The sequence below is a fragment of the Drosophila simulans genome, chromosome 3R, assembly GCF_016746395.2.
Source record: "Drosophila simulans strain w501 chromosome 3R, Prin_Dsim_3.1, whole genome shotgun sequence".
NCBI lineage: Eukaryota > Metazoa > Arthropoda > Insecta > Diptera > Drosophilidae > Drosophila > Drosophila simulans.
In genome coordinates, this window is record NC_052523.2 from 5,816,662 (window position 1) to 5,839,963 (window position 23,302).

Genomic DNA, 23,302 nt, shown 5'->3' on the forward strand with positions numbered 1-23,302 from the left:
GAATGTTTTCGAAGGACAGGGGTTTCACAGGAGCGTCAGTTGGATTTGTATTTGCTTAATCCCTATTGCAGTGTATACAAGAAGTGGTGAGTGTTTTTGTGCGTTTGTGATATTTTCTAATTTTCACAAAATAAGCAATTCTCACGTCTGTGTCCTTCTGCCTCGTTCGCGTGTCGCTCCTGCGCCGCTGGCCCGCGTTGTATCCTCCGCCGAGGATTCAATTCCAGCCCGGGCATGTTGTTGTTTAGCCAACGGGCTGCAGGTGGCAACACCAAATGCTTTGTACTTCAAAAGCAAGTCAATTTGCAACTGTGTGCGAGTGTGTGTGTAGGAGTGCCACCTCAGGAGCCCTCGCCAGCGATTGTCTCTGTGCCTGCTGCAATGTTTCTGTGGCACATTGGTTTATGTTTCCCTCGTTTTTGAAAAGTAAAGTAAATTTGCTTTATTTCTGTTGGCAATCGATTCACGTTTAGTTATTTCGCTGGCTTTGATGTCGGATGGGAATGGCCCGCTTACATATCCCGCCAGCAGCAGTTTTCCCCCACTCACTCACTCACCGCAAAAAAATAACATTTTCCCCGTCTTATTTTCTTTTTAGGTAAGCCCCGAAAAGCGTCCTATACTCCAAACAGTTCGCAGTGAGTAAAATGTATCCTGCACTACCAAAAAACACTTGTTTTTCGTTTATTGCTTTCAATTAATTAGGTAAATGAATTAAAGCGCTTTAGAAGTAAATTGAAAACAAGAAGTGGTAGGAAATCGTATTCGAATCAAGCAATAAGCATTTTCTTTTAACGGGCAGTGTAACAGGTAAAACAAATTGCTCCGCACCGAGCATAAATTAGCAATGGCAATGTAATTACACTTTCATTAGATTAAAATATCATAAGTGCCATAAAAATTAAGTTATGCCGAGGGGCGAGCACAATGGAAATGAAATAATCAGCTTACCTCGGCTGCGGGAAAACATAAAAGTCCGGCCGCACAAAAGAGCCTCGCCGTCGAGGAGCCACCGCGTTGCCAGGACACCGGCCAGGACTCATTGTTTTGGCAGGGAATCGCTTTGATTTCACGCGATAATTACAACGTGCTCCGCGAAGAAATATTCCGACTCGGGTTCGTGCAGCTATTCAGGTGGCAAGCTTCGGGATCCTCAATCCCTGAGTCCGCCCACCGATTCTGGTGGAATCGGAGCGTTTCCTTGAGTCCTTTCGACGGCCAGTATTTATAGCCCCGGCGACATTTTGACATGCCGGCCGTGCCGACGTTCAGAGCCAATTTCTTGAGTCCTGGGCAATTTTGACCCATTCTTTTAGCTCTTACGAATGGGAATTCATATTTTTGGAAACACTTATTACTCTCTGAATTAGAGAAACTATGGTTTTAATTAACTAAACTTTAGGAGGACGGTGAATTTTTTCCCATCTATACCTGGACTAGCTATAAATATTTAACAATACATATTAATTTTAAATGTGTATTAAATAAAATATTCAATATTGCAAGACTTTTAGCATAAGTACGCTAAAATCCTTCATTTAAATAAAGTATTTTAAAATTATCCCACAATGTTTATATCCATTTAAAAATTATGCATGCATTTATATTTTGATACAGAACTCGATTGCATATCACGAAATATAAATTATAAGCTGTGAAAGTATTTTAGGGACCTTTTGGGTAATAGATTTTTATTGCGAAAATTTTTTGCCGAAGCCCTTTCATTTTTTAGTGCTGGCAGCGAAATGGACGGGCGGGTGTGTGTGAAGTGTCGAAGGGTTATCCTTTTTTTGTGTGTTTCTTTTGCCAATTACCGCACGCTTCGTGAGGCATGGTCGCCGCTTCGGGCACTCGCTGCGTATACGTAATTTTTATTGGACACTCTCACGCGTCGTCATCCATCGTCTGCCCTCGTTTCCACCCGCCATCCATCCGTTTGTGTGTCAAGTCGTGAGCTTTTGCCTCGTACGCAGAGTCCTAGGCCAACACGACAATTTTAGTAAGAAATCTAGTAAGCAAGCTCCAAACGCTTATGTTAGTTTGGTTATTAAACAGGAGTCGTTTGTATCTAATATCTATTAGGGTGACGTTAATCCCTAGAATGCAGGTATCCGTGAGATAATTTTTTATTGTGATAGCTTGATATCAAAACATAACGCTTCAATAATATAAACTTGTTAACGAAAAAAAAGTTATCTCTTAATAGTAATTTTTTTCTACTAATAGAATTAATTTTTTTTTTTATAATTGAAGTCCATTATGGACTTGACATTTAAATAACGCAAACAATACTTACTTGTGTATAAAAATACCAAAAGTACTTATAATTTTGCAAAACCACAGTAAACTTTTTAAAGGAAATGTTTCAAAAAGAATATAGCATGCGAAGCGAGTGACTTTCTATAAAAGACCTTGTTTCTTACAGTTTGAGAGTCACACTCTCCTCATTCCACGAAAAAAATGAGAAAAGAGAGCGAATTTGCTGGGCGAATGTGCAACCAAAACAAAACTGATAATTGTGAGTGTCCCTTCTCTCTTTTACTCTCAGCTGGAAATCTCTGACTTTACAGCTGTTAGTTCTTAACTTTGCACTGTTAATTTACATTTGCCGATGGCCCAGAGAACTCGGAGCCGAGTCCTTTGAGCCTCGTGCGTTGAAAGGACCCGACTTCGTACGGGCCAAACAGTTTTCGACTGAGACTCGTGACGAACGGACGCGCGGCCAATGGCAAGCGGGCAGTGCGATTCAATTCGATGCGAATTCGACTCTAGCGGAAGCGGAAATACGAATGCCAACGAATTGCCAATGGCACTGCTGACATGTGTGCGTGCCGCGAGCGAGGATCGTCAAGTCGAGTGAATGGAATATCCTGAAACGTGGATCTCAATCTTCGAGTGAAATCGGAGCTAAGCTGTAAATCATAAAGTGTCAGTCAGAAAAACCAACAAAAATCAGTCGAGTGTGCTTTCTTCGCCCGAGATTTGTGCCACTGCATAATATAGCCCATAGTATATAATTTAATTTGCCAAATGTGTTGGAAAATTGTATGGCCCGGCGAAGGGGAAAGTGGCAAGCAAAGGAAAACTCCGAGCAGCAGCTGCCAGTGCCGCACGGCTTACTGCTTACTGCTTATGCTGGTAATGGGTTAATGCGGTTGAGCACTCGCATGCCTTCACGCTTATCCCCCCATCGCCCATCGCCCCTCTGGCATCGCACATCGCTTCGAAAAAGCAAATATTTCATGTTATTTACCTAGGTGCGCCACTTTCGTTAATTGTATGCAAAAAAGTTGCCAACCCAACCCCCTCCCTCCACACTGTGGCACACTCTCCGTGTGTGAGTGAAGTGAAGTTTTTGGCTCAGGTTTATTCGCTACAACAACTTTCGGGTGGCTGGTTCAATTACAACCCCATGGCCCACAGCCCACGGCCCACGGCCCATCGCATATCGCCTGCCGCACTATTTCCGCTCTAAAATTTGAGCCAACTTGCCGTTGCCAGCTGGGCTCCTCCTGGTTTAGTACTGTTTCAGCAAAGCAAAACCTGTTCCTGCGACGTTGCTGCGCCTCACTTAGTAAATAAATTGGCAATCGCATTTAATGTGAGTTTATGTGCGTCGCTACCTTGGGTCGACTGCTCGGCTCGGCTCCTCTACTCTGCCATTTGGTAGTTATTTTTTTTCGGTTTCTTGGCTCGTGCTCATGTGCAAATCGTAAATTCACGTTAATGCCGAAATTTCACGTGATAATGACGTGATTACCTGGCGCACACACACACACACATACAGGCCCACAATGTGGCGATCCATGCACATGTCTCCATGTCCCCATGTCCTCATGTCTCGCCATGTCGCCTGCCTATCCTTGTCTGCCAGGACTTGGGGCATAAATACGTAACATTCAACTGGGAACTTGGTACTGGTAACTGGTAACTGCTAACTGGGAACTGGTAACTAGGAACTCACTCCGCTGGCAGCTCAACTGAAAAATGAGTGCCCCTAAAATAGTTGCAATGCATTCAACTGAATCGGAGTGCGGTGGTAGTCCTGGCCGGGAATTTCTGGTTAGGCCCAAGCGTAAAATTGTTGGCGTAGTTCCCAAGTGCTGTTCAATGAGTTGGAGTTGAAATTGCAGCAATTGTTCAGTGCCACCGCTCCATTCGTAATCCATTCCCAATTTAAATGGCAAAGGGGTTCTGTTCTGATTTTTTTTTAAAGCGTTGCCTAACTGTCTCAAAGTTTCTTTGCAATCGCGTAATTTGGCCGTATTCTTTGCGTTTTATTTGCAACTTTTTAATTACTTTTGAGTAGCGATTTGAACTTTGCGCCTGTCGCCCGTTTACACTCTAATTAAGCGGCCCATTCAAGGGCTCTGTATTTTGTATTTATATCCTTTTGCTCCTGCTCCTGTTTCTTATCGCGCCAAGTAAGAGAAGTTCTCGGCTTTTAAATGCAGCTGTCCCAAGTTGGTGGCGCTTTAAACGTTCGCTGGCATTTCCGTTTCCGTTAAATCGCTCCTAAGCCAGTTTGTTAGTTTTACCTTGACATTTTATGCAGTTTTTCTCGGTGTTATATGTATGTATTTTTTTCTAGCTACCTTTTGTGTGCCTTTGTTTTGCTTGTTACCTGCGCGCAATTTTTTCTAGTTACACAGGAAAAATAATTTTAAAGAGATTACGAGATTATGATACCACCTAACTTTTATTTGGATGTATAAACAAATGCGTCTCGGCCTAGTCAGTGTTCACTTTGTTAAGTTAAATGACTTAACTTACCAAAAAAAAGGTTTCAAGAATATCGGTTTCTGGCTTCTTTCATTGTGGTCAATCGAGGACAAGCTATTATTCAGATACTTTCTGTTTTAGCAACATAAAATTAATTCTTTATTTGAACTACAAAAGAAGTACGCAAAAGTACGCAACTCCAAAGTGACTTATTTCGCCGTGTGTAGTGGCAATGGCAGCAGCTGCTTGTGGAACAACTTTAACAATATTTGCTTTGCTGCAACACTCCCCCGCCCCCTGCTCGGCGATCCGTGGCCTTTGTTCGGCTCCGGTCTCCTTTCACTTTGAGTTCCCCGCTGTCCGCACCCGAATCATGAATCATTTCTAGCGCTGCACCCACCAACTCCCATCAGCTCCTGCCGTCCTTTTGGCCACATCTAAGTGTTGTTTAATGCAGCTTTTCAACTCATTCGCTTTGACATACACGTGTGTGCCGGGCTCTCGGTTATCCGTTCTGGGTTCCGGCTTCTACTTTCCACTTTCTACTTTTTATTTGCCAACCTTCCAACCTTGCTGCCTTTGCATGTAGCATCAGATTTGCTTATGCAAATGCGTCGCCGAGAAGGGGATTTGCCATTTGCACCGCTCGTCCTCGATCGAAATGTTTACGGTTTCTATTCGAAGAGGGCTGATGTCATAGCTTGTCGATGGCCAGTTTAAATAATTGCCACCGCAATAAATTATTAAATCAACAACAATTACTCACTGGCCGGCCAAAGGGAATCAATCAATGCTTGTGTGGGAGTCGAAAATCGAGTGAAATGAAGTGATGTGGAATGGAGTGGATTCATAAGCTGACAAAATGCCAGCTCACTCCACGCACCGTAGGTGTATTATAACGAGTTTCATGACAGCAATTATGCGAGGTCGGCACCGCACTCCTCCGCACACACACACTCGCACCTATGAATACTTATTATTACGCATACGCAGTGGTGCCGGAGCAGGCTAATGTGTGGTTTGGGCGTTGCTTTTCGAGGGCTTTGTAATCGATATTACAATGGCATTGTGTTAGAGCCTCGATATGCTGGCAGTACAGGTATTTTTTCAGCCTTTTTATCGCTCCCTGCATCGCGTTCAATAGATCTGGGCGTATAATCGAAGGGTCGTGTTTGCCCGGGGGAGTTGACAATGCATGTTTAATGTACTTTGCCAGTAATTTGTAATTAATAATACATGAGCTGCATGTTGCCGCCCGCCGCCTGAGATTTTACCATATGCCAGTGCAATCGGCTTTGGCTTTGGCTTTAACTCTGGCTCCCACATGCAATCTATACGTATAGTAATATTTCGTTGCCTACTTTCGTGCGTTCCCCCATTGATTTCACTTCGATTTCAGTTGAGTTCAATTCGTTTTGATTCCGTGTTACATGTCGGCAGTTTGCCATGTGCCAGCTGCCTGACAGCCAGATCACCCAGCCAGCTGCTGTTGGTACACTTTATGTCATTTTTTGATTTATGTGTGATTAGTATTGGCCGTCCTTCGTCTGTTCGGCTGTCAGTCGGAGCCCAGAATGGGGCAAGTGAGATTTTCCATTTGTCTGGCTCTCTTGCCAGTTGTCATTTCGTATGAATACATTACAAAATCCGAAGTCTGTCTCCGCTTCACCCGTTTTCAGCAGCTCTCGGTTGACTTTTGTTCCGGCAGCAGTGCAGCTGTGGAAGTCGAGGTCGGATTCCGTTTCACCCCTTGAATTACACGCCTCGATGTTTCTGTAAAATGTGCAAATGAAGTCGCCGTAAGAAATTCCCAGGCTGACACACATGGAGCGAGAGATTTGAACAATATAAACAATGACAGGCCATAAAATATGCAAGCACCCTAAATACCTGCAAGGCCCTAGGTGGTTTCTGATTCAGTTTCAGTCCTTGTGAGTCCCTCGATCCTTCCATCCTGGCATCCTTTCATCCTTCGAACTGGGAACTGTGTTTGCTTGCCCAATTCGGATTGTTGATGTAAATGTCAGAATAAATAATAAATACACTGTGCTGTGCCTTCAATTTCATAACGCTGCGCAGTTTCGTGACTTTAACGAGGCTTTAATTTCAGAGATTATGGATTTAATCCGCTTTTAATTACAGGCAACGTTACTGCTCTGCTGCTCATGCTGCTCCTGCTGCCGATGGTTGTGTATAATTAAAGTATCAAATGTGTTAATTGATTATGCAATTAGCGGACCGGGCGTGTTAGTTAATTAAGCGGCGATGAATAAATTTATGGTATTTATATATCCATCAATGGGCTCCACTTACAATCGCCATGATTGGGGAAGAGGTTTATTAAATTACGAATGCCCGCAATTGAGAGCACTTGAACTATTAGTTTATTTGCCGTAAGCATTCATTCATTCGCATTCAGATGGGAAACTCCTTGGGTTCCTCTTCCTGTTTCCTGCTTTCTCCTCTCTCGTTCCTCCTTTCTCCTGCTCCTTCTCCTTCTCCGGGCTTCTTTCTTCTCGTTTTGCTGCTCTGCTCCGCTGTGCTCTCATTTATTCATACGTGCGCTTATTGCAATGTTCATTGCTTCATATTCATTATGGCAATGGAGCAATGTGCGTTCGCTTCTCCAGACAAGAGCACGTTTGTGTGTGTGTGTGTGTGTGTCCGATACGTTCGATAATCCAATAAATATTTATGAAGCACTTTATTGGAACAACACTGAATTACTTTATGGCAGACGTATGTATGGATGCCCGTCCATACGGCATACACACGTGTCTACTGCTGCCATATGCAGCAGATCCTGGAGCAGAATCGGCAGGAGCAGGACCAGGACCAAAAAACTAACAACCAAGCAGCAGCTACAAGCGAATCATGCGATTCATGCGGGCCAGGAGAATAGTCGGAGTGGAGAAACAAAAAAGGAACTATATATTCGGCATTTGGTGAAGTGCTGCTCGAGCTGCTGCTCCTCCACATATTGCTCATACGCACCGGGGTGCGCTTTGATGCGGTCACTTTGGCCAGACGTGGCTTGTTGGCATTTTGGTTTTTAATATTTTTAAGAGCCCTGTCTGTGGGCTCAACTGCCGTCCAACACTAATTGCCTCTCGTTCACCATAAATGAGTTCTTGTCTGTGTGTGTGCATGTGGCCAGCACTCATGTTTAAATTATAGACTGTCGACTCAAGTGATTTGGAGGTAAACTGCTGCTGCAGTTTGTTGACCCAATTAATCTGCCGAACACTAAGCACCTGGGCCAAGACGGTCTATGTCTATGCACAGTTCGCATTGTTAACTTCCCGTCAGGGGTGTGATTGTGTTGAAATGACGTTTGCTTTACGACCCCACAAGTCCAGCGATATGTGTACAAATGGATATATACATATATCCTGGAAATGACAGCGGTTGAATGATTTAGGTTTGCTTAGGCTAGGTCGCTGATAATTTAATTTGAATCCATAAGCCACGCGAATTAATTTAAATCAAAACTAACACATCGATTTTTACAGTTGGTGTCGAACGAACGGCTCTTGAAATAAAAATTGTCAACTCTATTTAATATTCTTTTAAGGCCAAACGCAATTTAAACCCAAATTTTCTATACAAACCATTTGTTGTTGTTTCGGTTATGGTAAATAAATATTCTGGTATTTATAGGATTTGCTATGAGTAAATAATTCTGCAAATTGGATAGTGACCTGCAAACAAGAAATCTAGTTTAATTATTGTTATTCACTTTATTGCGTATTAGCCTGCATTTATAGCCGCTCTGTTATTTTACGGTGACAATAAGTAATTCTATTATGCTGACCGCAACTGTGGCGATATTTTTTGCGATTTCCCGCTGCTAAACAAATTTAAAGGCAAACACAAGTGAACGCACCAATGAATACGACAAAATCAATGCAAGTGCAAACATTAAATGGCAACACGACAATGACAAACAACAATAGCTCCAAATATGAATGATGTGATGCGGCTTGACAGGGGGCGTGGCTGCGGTGGGAGTTGTTTGGGCATGGGCTTCACCCAAACACCCTTGGCAGGGAGTTTAAAATTATTGACCAAATTTTCGGGCAAACATACCGCAAAAACGAGCACAAGAGCAAACTATGGGAACAATGCATAACTGGGTCAGTTTGACATGTCGTTGTCGCAGCCAGTCCTGACGGCCTCTCGCCCTCTCTTTCGCTCCATTAGCGGCCTCTCTTTCTTTTCTTTGACGTCCATCTCCCTCGCACTCCGTCCACAATATTTGGCAGTGCATGTGGACAAGGAGGACGGAGCATGGCCGACGGAATGGGGACGAATGTCAATGCATAAAATTCATTCAATGACTTTTGCAGCTATTTTTCTTCCACTTTCATGATGGGGCATTGCAGGGCGGCTAAGCCAGGGTGGCCCTGCAAAAGGGGGCGGTCCTGGAAGGGCAGACAAATAAATTGCAAGACATGCAATAAGACGAGGACGAACCGAATGTGTGTCTAAGTGTGTCTCTGGCTTGTCTAGCTGCCCTCCGCTCGCCTTCTTGTATGCAAATAAAATTGTACACGAAATTGACTTTATGCAGGCGCCCATATAAACACACACTCACACACATTTATATATATATATATGCATTAGGGTGGACCAGTATTAACAATCCTGCCAAAATTTTCAATGATTTGGGCCAATTCAATTTAACAGAGTTGGTTCTTGTAAGATCTGATTAGCATATGCGGGTGTATTTTTGGGAGAAAAGATATTTCCAATTATACCATTGAATTGTGAGCTCACCGCGTATTCCGCGCACCAGAGGTCCACCCCCCAATGTCAGTGTGTGCATATTTTGTGGAACGTTAGTGCGAGACATGACTTTGACTAACGTTGCTGCCGCATGTAAATGGCACCATGCCGCACGCCGAGTCAGCCGAAGCCCAGACCTGGATCCGATCCCGATCACAATCCCTAACCCAAGCCGTACTCCAAGCCCATGCCACATTGGTGGAGACCATGCCACACGTTTCCCCGTAATCATCCATTATCCTAATGCCAGGTCCATGTGCCCAGGTCCCCCGAGTCTGCAGCAAGTGTGTGTGTGTGTGTGTACACTGGCCGATTGGATTATGCCTTTAACCTGCGTACACTGCTCGACTTTTCGTGGCCTTCGCAGCGACATTTATTAATGATGCGACCGGAATTTGTATTTTGGCCCACTTGGATGCAGTTGCGCAGCCCCAAAACTATTTGCGTAATCGTTTTAATTGGCCCATTAAGGGAGGCATCGATCGATGTGGGCAAAACTGTAAAATCGAAAAGGGCAAAGGACTAAATCCAAGTCCTTCTGCGTCACTTCAACTGCGGGCAATTAGGGTGAGCCACACTCCTCCCCCATTCACTCCGTGGCTATATTTTAAATGTTTGATTCATTTTCCAACCCATCCTACTATCCTATTTCCTACCGGTGGAAATACTCGTGTACCTCTGACGACATCTGCTGCGATTCTCAGATAGTTACACGTACATTGTGGTGGGCAGGTGGGGTCCTGAAATCAATACTCATAAATTAAAGTCATAAAATGGCAACATCATACCAATACAGTAATACAGTAAATATAAATAGAAGGCAGACACGAATTTTCAAGTGCCACCATCAGTCTGCACGTCGGAATCAATCGATTCACGTGTCGTACTGCCTGTCATTCCATGGCTGAACTTTGAAGAAGGATATGGTCCGAAAGGACAAAGTTTAAAGCCAAAGTAGGAAGCCCAAATCGAACGAGAGATCTAAGTGCGCTTTCTAATTACCATGTGTACTCCGATGCTATTTTTCAATTCAGGTGAGATGAGTTGGCTGGGACATCAGAAATCTGGATCAGGACAGGTCGGACAAGTTTACGATGGCAGGGCACATGACAGTATCCGCAGACGCGACCTTCAGGCCCATTTAAACTTTCACAAACAATAAAAATCGCCCTACATAATACATGAGTCCGTGTTACGACCCCGTGACAGACAGACAGCCAAAATAAGTTCTCTGGGCTTGGATTCGTGGCTTTATGCCCAAAAAGCCAACAATCCAGCGCGGAGTGAAATGCGGAAAACAAGTTTTGGATTTGAAGGGGCAAACATTTGCGCACTCATTACGGATCTGATTGTTTGCCTGCCGACTACCACAACTTTCGCCCTATTAAAATTTCATTAGAGTTTTGCTCTGGCCTGTAATTATGAATGGAGTTAACCAGACAGTTGACCAAAAACCCGAGGAAACTTTTCCTATGAAAGAGTTTGCAGCTTTGCTCACTAATCCGCATTATAGTAACTTAATTTAGTATGGTTAAGGCTTAGTAGGTTGCGCCATCAATAACAAATTCAAGGATAGGATGTATAATTAATAGTTAAATATTGAATTTTTTGCACACTATTATATTTTCAATTTCACACCTTTGCCTCGTAGTTTATAAAATTTGCCTTAATTCAATCAGTGATGCCTCTTAACTTTAGAGGAGTTAATTACCCTAGATCACAATTAACTTTGCCAGTCGAGTACTTTGCGGCTCGAATTGCATTTGTCATGCATAGAAGACGTACCGGAAGGCAACAAATGTCACTCGACACTGCGTCATTGTTGTGACGTCAAGGTGCAACCGCATGAGAAGGAGCTCTCAAAGGACTCCGTGGAAGTGGGAAAGGGGATGGGTGAGGGGGTGATGGGATATCAAGTTGTTATGTTGCACATAATTATATCAGAGCCGCGAAAGTTTCCCGACAATTTCGTTGAGTGCCACTCAGCCAGCCGGCGAAGGAGGAGCAACTTTTATGAGATCCTGACACTGGCAGGCGGCTAATTAGATATTCTATCGTCCTATTTAATGCACTCGACTCCCGGCTAGCATTCTAGGGATTCTTAGCAAAGTGTTGTGTCACTTCGCCCCGCTCGACTAACTTCTAACTCCCCCCCACCCTTTGTCAACGATTCTTATTGCCGGACTTAAGAACTAAAGAATTCCAATTTAAATCGAATTTTCGGCATGGCATGTGAAAGGCATGTGGCATTCTCTCTATTTTCCAGGCCAAAGCCTTGCCAAGTGTGTCGATGCAGTGACTCGGAGAGCTTGACATACAAATTTGTGGTACATTTATTGGCTTGTTTGGTCAGCCCACACACACTCACACACATACACAAATAGATAAAGAAGGCGGGGTCCAAGGGGCAAGATATTTAAATGTTAAGCTGACTCTCAAAGTCAGGGGCCATTGACACACATATTTGCACAGCTGGTGAGCTGAGACCGGACTTTCGGTTCCGCTCCAAGATCCTGCCAGTAAGTCCTGGCCATGGCCGTGCGGTCCAGTCCTGTGCACTCTAATTTGCTTTATTTATTACACATTACCAGACCAATTGCAGGGCACAGATGGCCGCCTTTTGGCTTCAACGATAACTTATGCAAAAAGTTGAAACTTTAAATAAATAAACTTTGAGGCGGAGGCTGCTCCTGCTTTTGCTCCAGCTCCTGTGCTGTTCACACGTAACAATTTGCGAGGTAAACATGGCTTTAATTTAGTTTCAATTTTCGCTTCGTTATTTTTCCACACATACACAGACAAAGGGGCGACTGTTTGTTTTTAGATTGCAGCAGCGCGTTGCATGTTGTCTTTGCCCGTCGCCGTCGTCTTTTTGCCGCCATTTTACGCTCGTTATGGCAACACTTTGGCTCAAAAGCAAACGACAGCCCTGAACACATCTCAAACGGCGGCCGCGTTTGCACAGCGAGAAAAAAGTCAGAAGGATTGGCAGGAGAACGATCCTGCTTCCACCGCCTCCTCCGAGGAACCGAAGCAACTGCGGGCTGCCTAGATGGCTGGCTGCAAAAAATCATTTCAAGCAGAAACAACAAGGGAAATGCGGAAAACGCCTTCGCGCCTCTCCTTCTGCAGGGTGGCCCCTTTTCCAGTCACATTTTCTGCCTAACCCCCCAGCCGTTTGTTTGCCTGCACTCGCTCCGTTGACTAGCAACTTTCGTCGCCTCGGCCTTCGTCCTTCAACCTCCTGCCTCACCCTAGCACCCACACACCCACGAAGCCGACGTGATTGACTGCACTGCGACGTGTCTGATTCACAGAGAAAAAAGGTGGGGGTCTATAATTCTCGCTTTAAAACGCTTCTTGGATCTCACATCAAAAGGTGGAAATATACCCACTAATCCTACTTTACAATCCAAAGAAGTTTGAGTTATTCTTGTAATATGAATGATATCAATTTTGGATGCGAAATCGAAGTCATATAACTGTTGGGTTGAAAAAGAATTCACATGGGGAAACCAGTGTGCAATTAAAGAGAACGACGTAGTTCACAATACCATTGTACTGGCTTGATTTATTTACCAACTTATAGATAGTGAGATACAATGTTTTTTCACCGTGTTCCTTGTTTGCCTTTTTTATCTTGTCTGGTAATAATTTTGCTTTCCTGCTCCCAAAGATGCGTGTTGCATTTGCCTGTCTGCCGTCGGTCGTCTGTCGCCGGGATTTGTTTACATGATTGCGCACAGGAGGAGTGTCTGCCCTCCACATTTCCTTGACTGCTTACAGCTTTTCCCTTATCCTTCGCCTGCTGCATTAGCACTCGAGTGTTTGCATTTCCTTTGAGCCAAATCGCAGCAAATTATATTTTTATTGATTCGGCAAACATTTGAGCTGCGCGATTTGCCCGATAAAGGCGCTGCTAGAGTGGCAAAGTGAATTAATTTTTCCGCTTGGGAATTTACAGTTTGCCTTGGTCTTGGTGATGATGTGCACACTGCATATTGCGCATACGCCACCGACACGGCGGACTTAGATAGCGGAGCGGTTGAAGCAAAAACCGCAGAAGGAATAAGAAAAAACAACAGCAAAGGCAACGGCAACGACAACAACAACAGGAAGAGGAAAGCGGCGGTAGCCACAACTTTTCGCATTTACCAAAAACTTTTCAACATTTTCTTGTTACCCGCTTGTCTTCTTCGTTTTGCAACATGGCCATAGACATAGACCCACTGAGCAAATTGTAAATGAAAAAGTTTTTATGTTATTCAGTGTTTGCAGAGGGCGGAACCGCCGTCTAGCCCTCTCTTTCTGCCCCCTCGTGCCGGCTCTGTCTTTGCTCTGGTATTGTTGTTGCTGTCGTTATTGCTGCATTATGTCTATTGTTGTCTATATACATTTTTGTCGAAAGTAATTGTAAATGCTGTTCATAGTTTGACTGTCGACGTGATGTCCCTGTCCTCTTTATATTCCCTTTTGCATTTTCTGTGCCACTCAATTCGAGAGTTTTCCATTGCCCAGTTTCCAAGTTTCCCAGTTTTCCTAACGCAGCCCCATGTTTTAAAGTCAACATTTTGGCATTTGGCGTTGGGAGTTTGTTTTTAAACGCTCGGCTTAAGTCTCTGAATATTATTTTAAGGCAAGCGAAAGTATTGCAGTTCTGCAAGTGAAATAAACACATTCCCAAGCTTAAGGCATGTGTGAACTACGAAAACTGAAAATAATGCCGCACAGTGCTCAAAACGTAAATTAAGCCAGCCACCAGCGACAGTGGTGCAAAAACGAATAGAAAAAAAACCATCTTTTACCAACATTTGAAGTGGCGGACGAGGAGGCTACAACCACAACATGACCCGCTTTCGCATAAAAAACCTGAAAATCCTCTCCTGCTGCCTCAGCCTGTGGGTGGTCCTCTTCGGTGGAGCCCTGCACCTGGCGCAGGGCAGCGAGTTCCCCGAGCGCGAGTGCTGCGACCTCACCACCACCTCCACGGTGGGCCCGCTGCCCATGCCGCCCGCCGCGCTGCCCACCGACAAGTCGCTCTCCTCGGCCACAACGGCCTTGGAGACGGATCTGGCCATCGGACGATCGGGTAAGTGGTCATCTGGCTGCACTGGAACAACTAATTCCATAACACACGCTTTAAAAATATATCATATATCAGTTAAATTTAGGTACATTTTTAAATCAACTAGGTAACAATAAGTAAGATAAGATAAGATAAAAAATATTTGGCCTTCAATTACAAATTTCAAAACAATTTTCATAATATTTAGGATATATATTAACATAGGTCTAATTTATGATATCAACACTGTGTTGCAACAAGATTGGTTAGTTTCCTAAGCCGCCTTGATGGCTCCCCATAGCACTATTTATCTTTAGAAACCTAGCCACATTTCTTCGACTGCATCGGTTGGCGGCTTGCGGTCCATTGCCTATTCATAGTGCCACTAAAAATGGCCCAGTCTAATTGCCAAGCGATATTTAATGGCTCAATGAGCAGCAGGACTCCCCGAGAGGGTTCGGCAATGGAGAGATAGTGGAGGACATCATCATCACTAACGCTCCAATTAACACAATGACCTTTCGCCAGCCATCGATGCAGCTGAGTGGTCCCAAAGCACCCACGGGGCCGCCAGGGGGTTAACATCGTTTTTTGCCATGCCATGCCACTGCGGTGTGGGAACAATTTGAAATTCAAAGCAAACGTCAGCCGTAAAACAATTTATATTCACTTTGAATTGCGGTTTTGTTTCGCATTTTATTGTGCGGCAAGACAGCCAGATATATAGACAGACTGAGAGGATGTAGTGCGGATATATATGGGGTTATGGTACGTGTGTGTCTCAGTTTCTTGCTGCCAAGTTGAATCGTATTAAATGTTTGCTGAGCGACGCTACGTGCCGCAAACAGCAGCAACAACAATTGGCTGCCACATACTAAGTAAATACAGAATTCAATAGAGCTTTTTACCCAGGTTACAACATATTTTCTGTTTGGTGTGCTGCAGTGTTCTTGCACAGATTGCACAGATGCAATTCGAACAAAACTAAAACTGCCAAAGCCAAATCAAAATCAAAATAGGTACAGAATATCAAAATTCCATGAAATAGTTTTTCTGCAGGGGGAAACGAGGAAACGATTACTTGCCATTTATTTGCACTTCTCTCAGTACCTCCGAAAAGTTTCTCAGTCTGAGTGTACGAAACTTTTTTGGCCCACACAATCGCTAGCTTTGTATGCATCCTTAAATGTTAAATTAGCCACGAATTAAAAATGTCAGTTGGAAAAGTTGAAGGCTCCACTCCGCTGCACTCGACTCCGCAGGACCTCCAACTTCCCATCCTGTCCAATTCCCTCCCAGTAAACTCTAACTATGACGGACATTCTATGGGTTCGAGGAACAAACTAAAGTGCATTAACCCAACAATTGCAATGGGCTGAGTGGAAATCAATACACGCACTTAGTGGGGGTTCATGTCCTGGTAATTGAGTTTATTAAATAATCACAAATATCGATTGGATTCGGTTCATTTCTGCTTGCCACTCAAATTCAAAGGGCCGGGGCATTCGCATGAAAAGGGCCAATTGCCCAGCACAAAATGCGAAATGTTAAAAAAGTTTATTATGCAACAAACTTGATTGACTGACTGACTGTCAGACGGGGACATAACTCACACACTCGCAGTCACAGACACAGGTTGGCAGGACAAATTAGTCATTAAACGATGCTCTCAATGTGCCAGACCCATTGAGTGCAGTGCAGGTCAAGAGAGCACTTCCAAAACGGGGGGAATCGGCATGTTAAGAAAGTGGTGAGCTACACTGGAAAAAATATACCAATTTTGGGGTCAGACTGGGGCTAAGGGTGTCTGGCCTTTAGAGCCAAAATAGCTTGAGATCATACCTTCCAAGTTCCAAGCTCCAGCTTTCATGCTCACATATCGTCCCTTTCAAATCCAATTAATCAATCAAACTAGTGAGTTATGATTTGTGCGAAATCAATTTCATTTCGAAACAAAAGCCAATAACTTTAACCTCTGATAAAAAGAAACTTCTTGACGTGCATTTCGCAGGAGGAAAGGCGAACCGACTGGCAAAAGGACATAGTCCTTACTGCAATGGGTTTGACGTTGAGGGACATAAAAATTTCCGTTCTATGTAAGCGGCTTGCCTTTTTTCCTGCTGCTCCTAACAATGTTACTTGGACATATGTTGGGTGGCAAAGGTTGGGTGGATACATGTAGGTGAAACGTGTGGAACGTCGAGAACATCTTGCAGTTTATGTATATGGCCTTTAGATTGAGTTTGCACGAATGTACACAAGTTGTTCGAATTCGCATTTGAATGGGGAATTTCTTTTAGTGGCCGTCGAGGACGACGAGGACGACGGATGTGCCTCCTTGAGCTGTGGACCTCCGGATCTCTCGGTCTGCATGTCCATCTGTCTGCATGCCTGTCGGTTTGTCTCTCTGTCCGACTGTCTGTCTTTCTGCTTGTCGTTGGGCTTAGCCATGACATAAGATTTTAATCAGCATAAAATTTTCGATATTCCGTTATTTCTTCGATTGCTTTTCCCCTTTTGACATGTGCAAAAAAATGGAAAATGGAAAAATATCATATTTAACATTGCTTTCCTTATTTATTCAAGTCCCGGCTGCTTAACCTATTTTCTTTCATTTTCTATTGGTGTAACGGGGCAGGTTGCCAGTTTTTCTATTAAATAGGTAAATTCTCTTGAAAATGGTGTATCCAGTTTAAGCTATCAAGGTTTTATTCTGTTAAATTATACTAAAAAATAGGCAACTAAAGTATGGCAAATATATGAAAACAAAATCTTTGTTTTTGTTTACTTTCCATTTATTTTTATATGCTGGATAGGATATGAAGTAAAATATTATTAAAGTCAAAAGAAAGCCTGCGGTTCAAGTTCATATTTGCAGTAGAATTCTTAAATCTTAAAAGAGATATAGCCTTAAAGGACCAAAGCATTGTGTTGGCTAAAATATTGTTGCAACCGCATTTCCTCGCTAACACGCTTACCCTTAAATCGCATCAATTTTAAACGCAACAGACACTTCACTCCGCACACAGACACACGGACACGGGCACGGGCACAAACACTCGTAAGTTATTCCACCTTAATTATATTGCAACACCCCGACTCGACCCCCTGGCCCTCGTCCACTTCTTCCGCCGATTCAAGCCGAACCGACCGATTCCGACCCACTCCAACCCATTCCGACCCAATTCGAGGCACACATCGCGCCCAGGTGCCTGAAGGTCCATGTAACACAATGTTTTATGTACTGCCCATGTGAGTGTCTCGCTGAGAGCGTATGTGTGTGGACTGGCGGAGTGTGCGTGAATTAGTTATGAAGCCAAAGTCAAAGTGGGTCAGCAGCAGTTCTTCCTTTCCCGCTGCAATTCCGCCTCGAGTTGCCGCCGCTGCATTCGAGTGTGGCCATATTTTTAGAGCGCAGCCAATGCCAATTTAATGTTATTGCGTATACGTGCCGTTGGCCAGCATTATCAATAGTCGGTGCGTAGTGTGTGCACAGCGAAAAATGACAACAATATCAGTTCTTTATGGCAGCCCTAAGATTGGTTATGACATTTAAGGGGTATACAAGTTTGACCTTACTCACATCTTTTAAACAACTTAAATGTATCTTCGTTTCAAGAAAAGTATACCGTTTACCTATAGTATCAAATCGAATATATTGTAATTTGGTTAGTCGACGTATTGAAGACACATTTTGTTCTCAGTGCCTATATGCATCTTTGTGCGTTTGCAAGAGTTAAAATTGTAATTAAATTCAACACCCGCACATGTGTAATGTAAATTATGTATGCGTGTCACAGCCGTCGTGCCACAATAAAATGCAACACGAGGTGAAGGAACAACTGAACTGCAGCTGCCGACATACATTTCAATTTGTAGGACACTCAGGACCAAAAACAGAAGCCGAGAAGAAGGTACAAGCTCTCGCCACTTAACCTTCTGCCTGAAACAGACCAACTTGAGATGGCGATTGCGATGAAGGTGGTGATGGTTATGGCGATGGCGATGGAGATGGCATCCCGCTGCCATGAGTGCGACCTTCATCAAATCAACGAAAGGTAGCAGCCTTTGCTGTTGCTTTCAGTTGCTCGCTGTTTGCCAGGCAAATTAAAAATTCAGCAGAAGACACAAGACACGGGGGCGGAGACGACGACGACCTCCTCAGTGCGATGCCAAAGGTTGTTCGCGGCTGCTGGTCGACTGGTCTCGGTCTCGGTCTCGACCTGTCTCGATTTCACTTGAAATGGGAAAAAATGCTCCCAGTCGGAGGACTCCAAGGGCGTAGCGCACTGAAAGCAGAAAAAAGTAAATTAAAATTGTCTGTTTATTTGCACAAAATTCCGGCAAAGCAAAGAATTAAATATGCTGACTTGCGGGAGTCCTTTAAAGTCAACTGTGTGTCAGAGGCGGTTTTGGGTGGTTCTTAAAGGGTTAACACACTACCAAAATCATACGTTGATACAAATTTTTAATGAAAATTCCCATTATAAATATATCCGTTTTTAAATATAATTTCTCGTATTTGGTGATTAATATAAAATATATTTTACCTTACCTGAAAGGAAACGCTATTACTTTATATAATATCATAACGCCCAAAGTAATTCTTTGAATTAATCGCATTTAAGACCTTTGTAAAATGTAAATAATATAATGGAGAATCAAATTAAAAACGTACATATCAAAAGTAAGCCTCCATAATGCAAGGACTCGTCCCGGGCAAGAGTCACACTTGCTGAAAGTCAAGGCTGCTAATTAAGTGCTTTTTTGGGGTTAAATACACATACATATAAGCAGCTTCCGTCACAGTTACAGCTCGGGCTAAAGCTGGGATTTATCCAGCCGATTGCGACTGTGCTGGGCACAAGCTATTAAGAGTCCTTTACTTTCTGTCTCTGTGTGTGTGCTGCCTGGATCATGTTTTAAGCTGCCGGGCTTAACATCAATTTTTGAGAGCTTACTCCTTGTCTGTATGAGTTTGTGAGTGGGGAAAGAGGGCCTCGGTAAACGAAGAGAACTTATATTGTTGCACTGCCTCGTATCTGGCGGATTTTCTCATTATTAAACTGGAACCCATCTAATTAGGATGCGCTATCCCGCACACATACATACACATTCATCTTGCGTGTGTCATTTCGTTAATGACACTTTAATGTGCTACAAAATCAACTGACACAGCTGGAAAAATAAATCACATTTTTAGCAGCAACATTTTGAAATAGAACCTCCGTAGGGCGCGTATGCCACAGGCATATATCACCGCCTCGCCCAACCCCTCTCGTCACCTATCAAAATTCACTTTTCATATACAACCTACCCACCGGGAGCTTGGTCTATATGTCTGAATGTCGGTCCGTTTGACTGACTGACTGGATGGCACACATTTAACCCGCACGTAGTCGCAATTTTAATATAATAGCGGGCTGGAGCGAAGACAAGTCGCCGAGTTGAAGCCATATCAACGACCTAGTAAGCATCTTTATACAATTTCATGAGGCTGTCGGCACAGGCACACGCACTCTCACACCAGTGCAAAAATACCCACGCAGGGACACGGAGGACACCTGGCGACGCAACCGCGCACTTTACATAAATTTGTTATGCATATAAAATTAAAAGCATATTTTTAGGCGCTCGTCCCGGCAGTGTTGATATTTTTACGGCAAATACTCGTAATTTGTAACTCTTACAAAACTCGAGAACTTCAAAGATACGTAGATAATCAGACGAATGGAGAGCGGTTTGAATCAGAAACAGATACGCGAACACACAAAAAAAAAAAACTCATCGGCCTCCAAATGAGCAAAGTTTTTCTTTTATTTGATTTGCACGGAATTCAAAGGGAAAGTAACAGAATCGCAACTGTTTGTCTACGTATCGTGTTTTGTTGGCTTTCTCTTTTTTTGGCCCAAAACAAACGGCAGAAAGTTAAGTTCAAATGAGAGAACACAACGAAAAGTCATACAAATTTGCCGAGCAAATGGTGGAAATATTAACACGCGTGTCTGTTTGCCACTCGCATGCCTGTGAAATTAAAAATGAACTCACGAGCACTGCAAAGAATTTTTGGTTCAAACTGCTGTAATTTTTTAAAGAAATTTATTAATTCTTAAAGTTAATTTAGATTTCTTTACACTGAAGAATGATACATTTTTAAGTATTTTACAATTCCTTTGAATGTCTTACTTAAATTCAAGAATTAGTGTTTACTGTATTAACTTTTTTTATATTTTATTACATTTTAACTTTATACAAAGTATTCAGCGGACTTAGATGATTTTTATCAAGAATATGTGAATGTACAATTAATTAGGTTTTTTTAATCTCCAAATAGCACAGCTGATTTCACAGGAATTTTTTTTAAATATAAATAATAATAAAAAAGTATAAATACATAAAAAAATACAAATATTAATATATAAGTATATAAATATTTTATTGACCAGGCTGTAACAGTGCAGTGAATCAACAAAGGCAGGCCCAAAATGTTAGCTACTGCCGGGCCTGAAATCAAAAAACATTAACGCGTTGCGTGCCTGAGACTGTGTGTGTGCTTGGTGGTGGTGTTCGTGTGTGGGGCAGGACGAGTGGGTGAGCCACTTCATCACCGCGGCAGGACCAACGGCATATGCAAATAATTCAGGCAAACCAAAGCGACACTCAACATTCGTTCCGACCACCCATCACTCCACTCCACTCCAAATCCACCATCCGCCGCCATTGCCAGCGGCTTAAGTTTGCGTTTTTATTTAATTGCGGAAATTGTGGCTTCGCCCTGCCACACACACACAAACACACTCACACTCGCACGCACACATGGAAAGCTACAGCACACAGCGATTCTTGAGAAAGCGTTGCCTTTATAATTTCTTTCATAACGCAACCAAGCATTGTAACATATTTTTATGGCCTCACATTTTTCTGCTTTCATACAGTTTCGTGTCGGTTTCTCGGGCTCCCCTTTTGCTGCTCCCCATCAGCGGTTCTCCAAAACATTCTCGAAATTCCAAAGCAGATATGAGTTTTGATACCGTCGAAGTGGTTGCAGCCTCCTCCCAACTTCTCGCTTTGATTTCCCTTTTCCCTCGTCACCACCACCGAAATGAAAAGAGAAACAAATTGAGTCAAGTGCGTCTTCCTCGTTGGCGAAATGGGGAAAATGAGTGGTAGAAGAAGGCAGATGGGTCCTGAGAACGGAACACATCCTGTCCCGCTTGAAAAGCCAAACTAATTAGAAAGTCACTTTAGACGCCGTTTCAACACTCCCACAGGTCGAAAGTCGTTGAGCATAAAATTAAAACCGACTCAAATGTGATTTCTCCTCGCGTGAATCTTATGAATGTTAATATAAAAATGCCTAATCATAACCACATTACTTTCCGAGCTAATGCAATTGGAATAATTATTTCAACACATCGGTTTTTCTATTTCTGTTCTCCTTTTGGTTTCTGATGTCGAAAATCGGCTATATTTATATCAAATGTTTGACAGATGGTTGTGAAACTTACGAACTAATAATCCGGAACATAAAATTTCTAATTAATATTCTGAATGTAACGTTTTTCCAACCGAAATTTTCCAACAATCACCGTTTAATAAAGTACCCACAGCAGTTTGCTTTGTTTTTCAAATAATAGCTGAATCATTAGGCGCCACGCGCCGTATACGCAATATGCCATAACCTGACTTTATTGATTTCAATTAATTGCCAAAGGAGGCAGCTAGTGCTGGCATTTACGAAAACTGCTCATAAATGAATTGGAAAAGCGTCGAACGAAACAAGCCACCAACAAATGGCGGGCAATCAGTTCGGTAAGTGGCTTACGCTTACACCAGGCGGCTCAGCCCAAATATCGATGTTGTTCCTCCCTCCACCTTAGAAGTTGGTAATGTGTTCGAGCGCGGCCCATATCAAAGCATTACGATCTAAATGACACTTTGACAGGAGCAGGACCTGCCACGGAGTTCGGGTGCGGTGGCCTGCCAGGAGGTGACTCTTCCCTGCCGCTCAGGTGCACGCAGTCGATGGCTGCGGCGATAAGGGGAAGAAAAATCGAGGCAGCCCACTCACATGCCCGCGACACACGCTACTTAACTGTTATTATTTAAAGTTGCAACAGGAAGCAGCACAGCACTGGAAAAAAACGGGGCTCAAGTCGATCACAACATCTTAAAAAGTATTGAGCCTAGTGGACTAACAATTCATATCAGTATTCCTTTTTGAAAATATCATTATAGCTAATCAAAGGATATCGGGGATCTTCTTCATTAAATACTCCTCAAAAATGCTGTTTCTTTAATTCAATTATTAAATAATTCCGAATATGTTTCTTTGCTTTGAGCCACATTATTTTTATCCAGTGCATTAGCAATCGCAGCAAAACTGCGAGCCGGAAGCGGAAAGCTTTTCGCCTGCGGAAGTGTTTCGTGCGCGCCAAGTTTATATAAGCGATGGTGATACGTAGGAGTGTATGTGTGTGTGATCTGTCTGTGTGTGTTGCTCTTGGCTGCAGCCTCATGTGTGTGTTTGTGCAAATTGCAAGGAGTTTAATGACAAAAGCAGCAGCTACATTCGAGCACAATGCGTTTAAGCACAAAGCACTTTGTTGTTTCTAAAGGTATTAGTGTTAGTGTTTGTGCTGCTGGTGGTGTTGCTTTCCTATTGGTGTTGCCATTGCTATTGTGGCTTTTCACCCGGGTCTCTAACGAACCGACGACAGACCAGGA

At 43.2% G+C, this 23,302-nt stretch overlaps 1 protein-coding gene across 10 annotated transcripts in view; it reads left to right on the top strand.

Moving 5' to 3' along the window:
* LOC6727349 overlaps positions 1–23,302 on the top strand; it is a 108,966-nt gene that overhangs the window by 34,704 nt on the left and 50,960 nt on the right. For 2 of the 10 annotated variants that reach the window (XM_039296017.2, XR_005544402.2), the window contains exons 1-2: positions 2,667–2,928; positions 14,147–14,599. The exons of 2 other annotated variants lie outside the window; for them this stretch is intronic. In XM_039296017.2, the coding sequence (XP_039151951.1) occupies positions 14,356–14,599 (244 nt within the window). In that variant the 5' untranslated portion in view covers positions 2,667–2,928; positions 14,147–14,355. Of the gene's footprint in view, positions 1–2,659; positions 2,929–3,036; positions 3,139–14,146; positions 14,600–23,302 lie in introns of those variants that run through there. 6 more of the 10 variants (XM_039296021.1, XM_039296018.2, XM_016176369.3 and 3 more) reach the window with 6 other exon arrangements.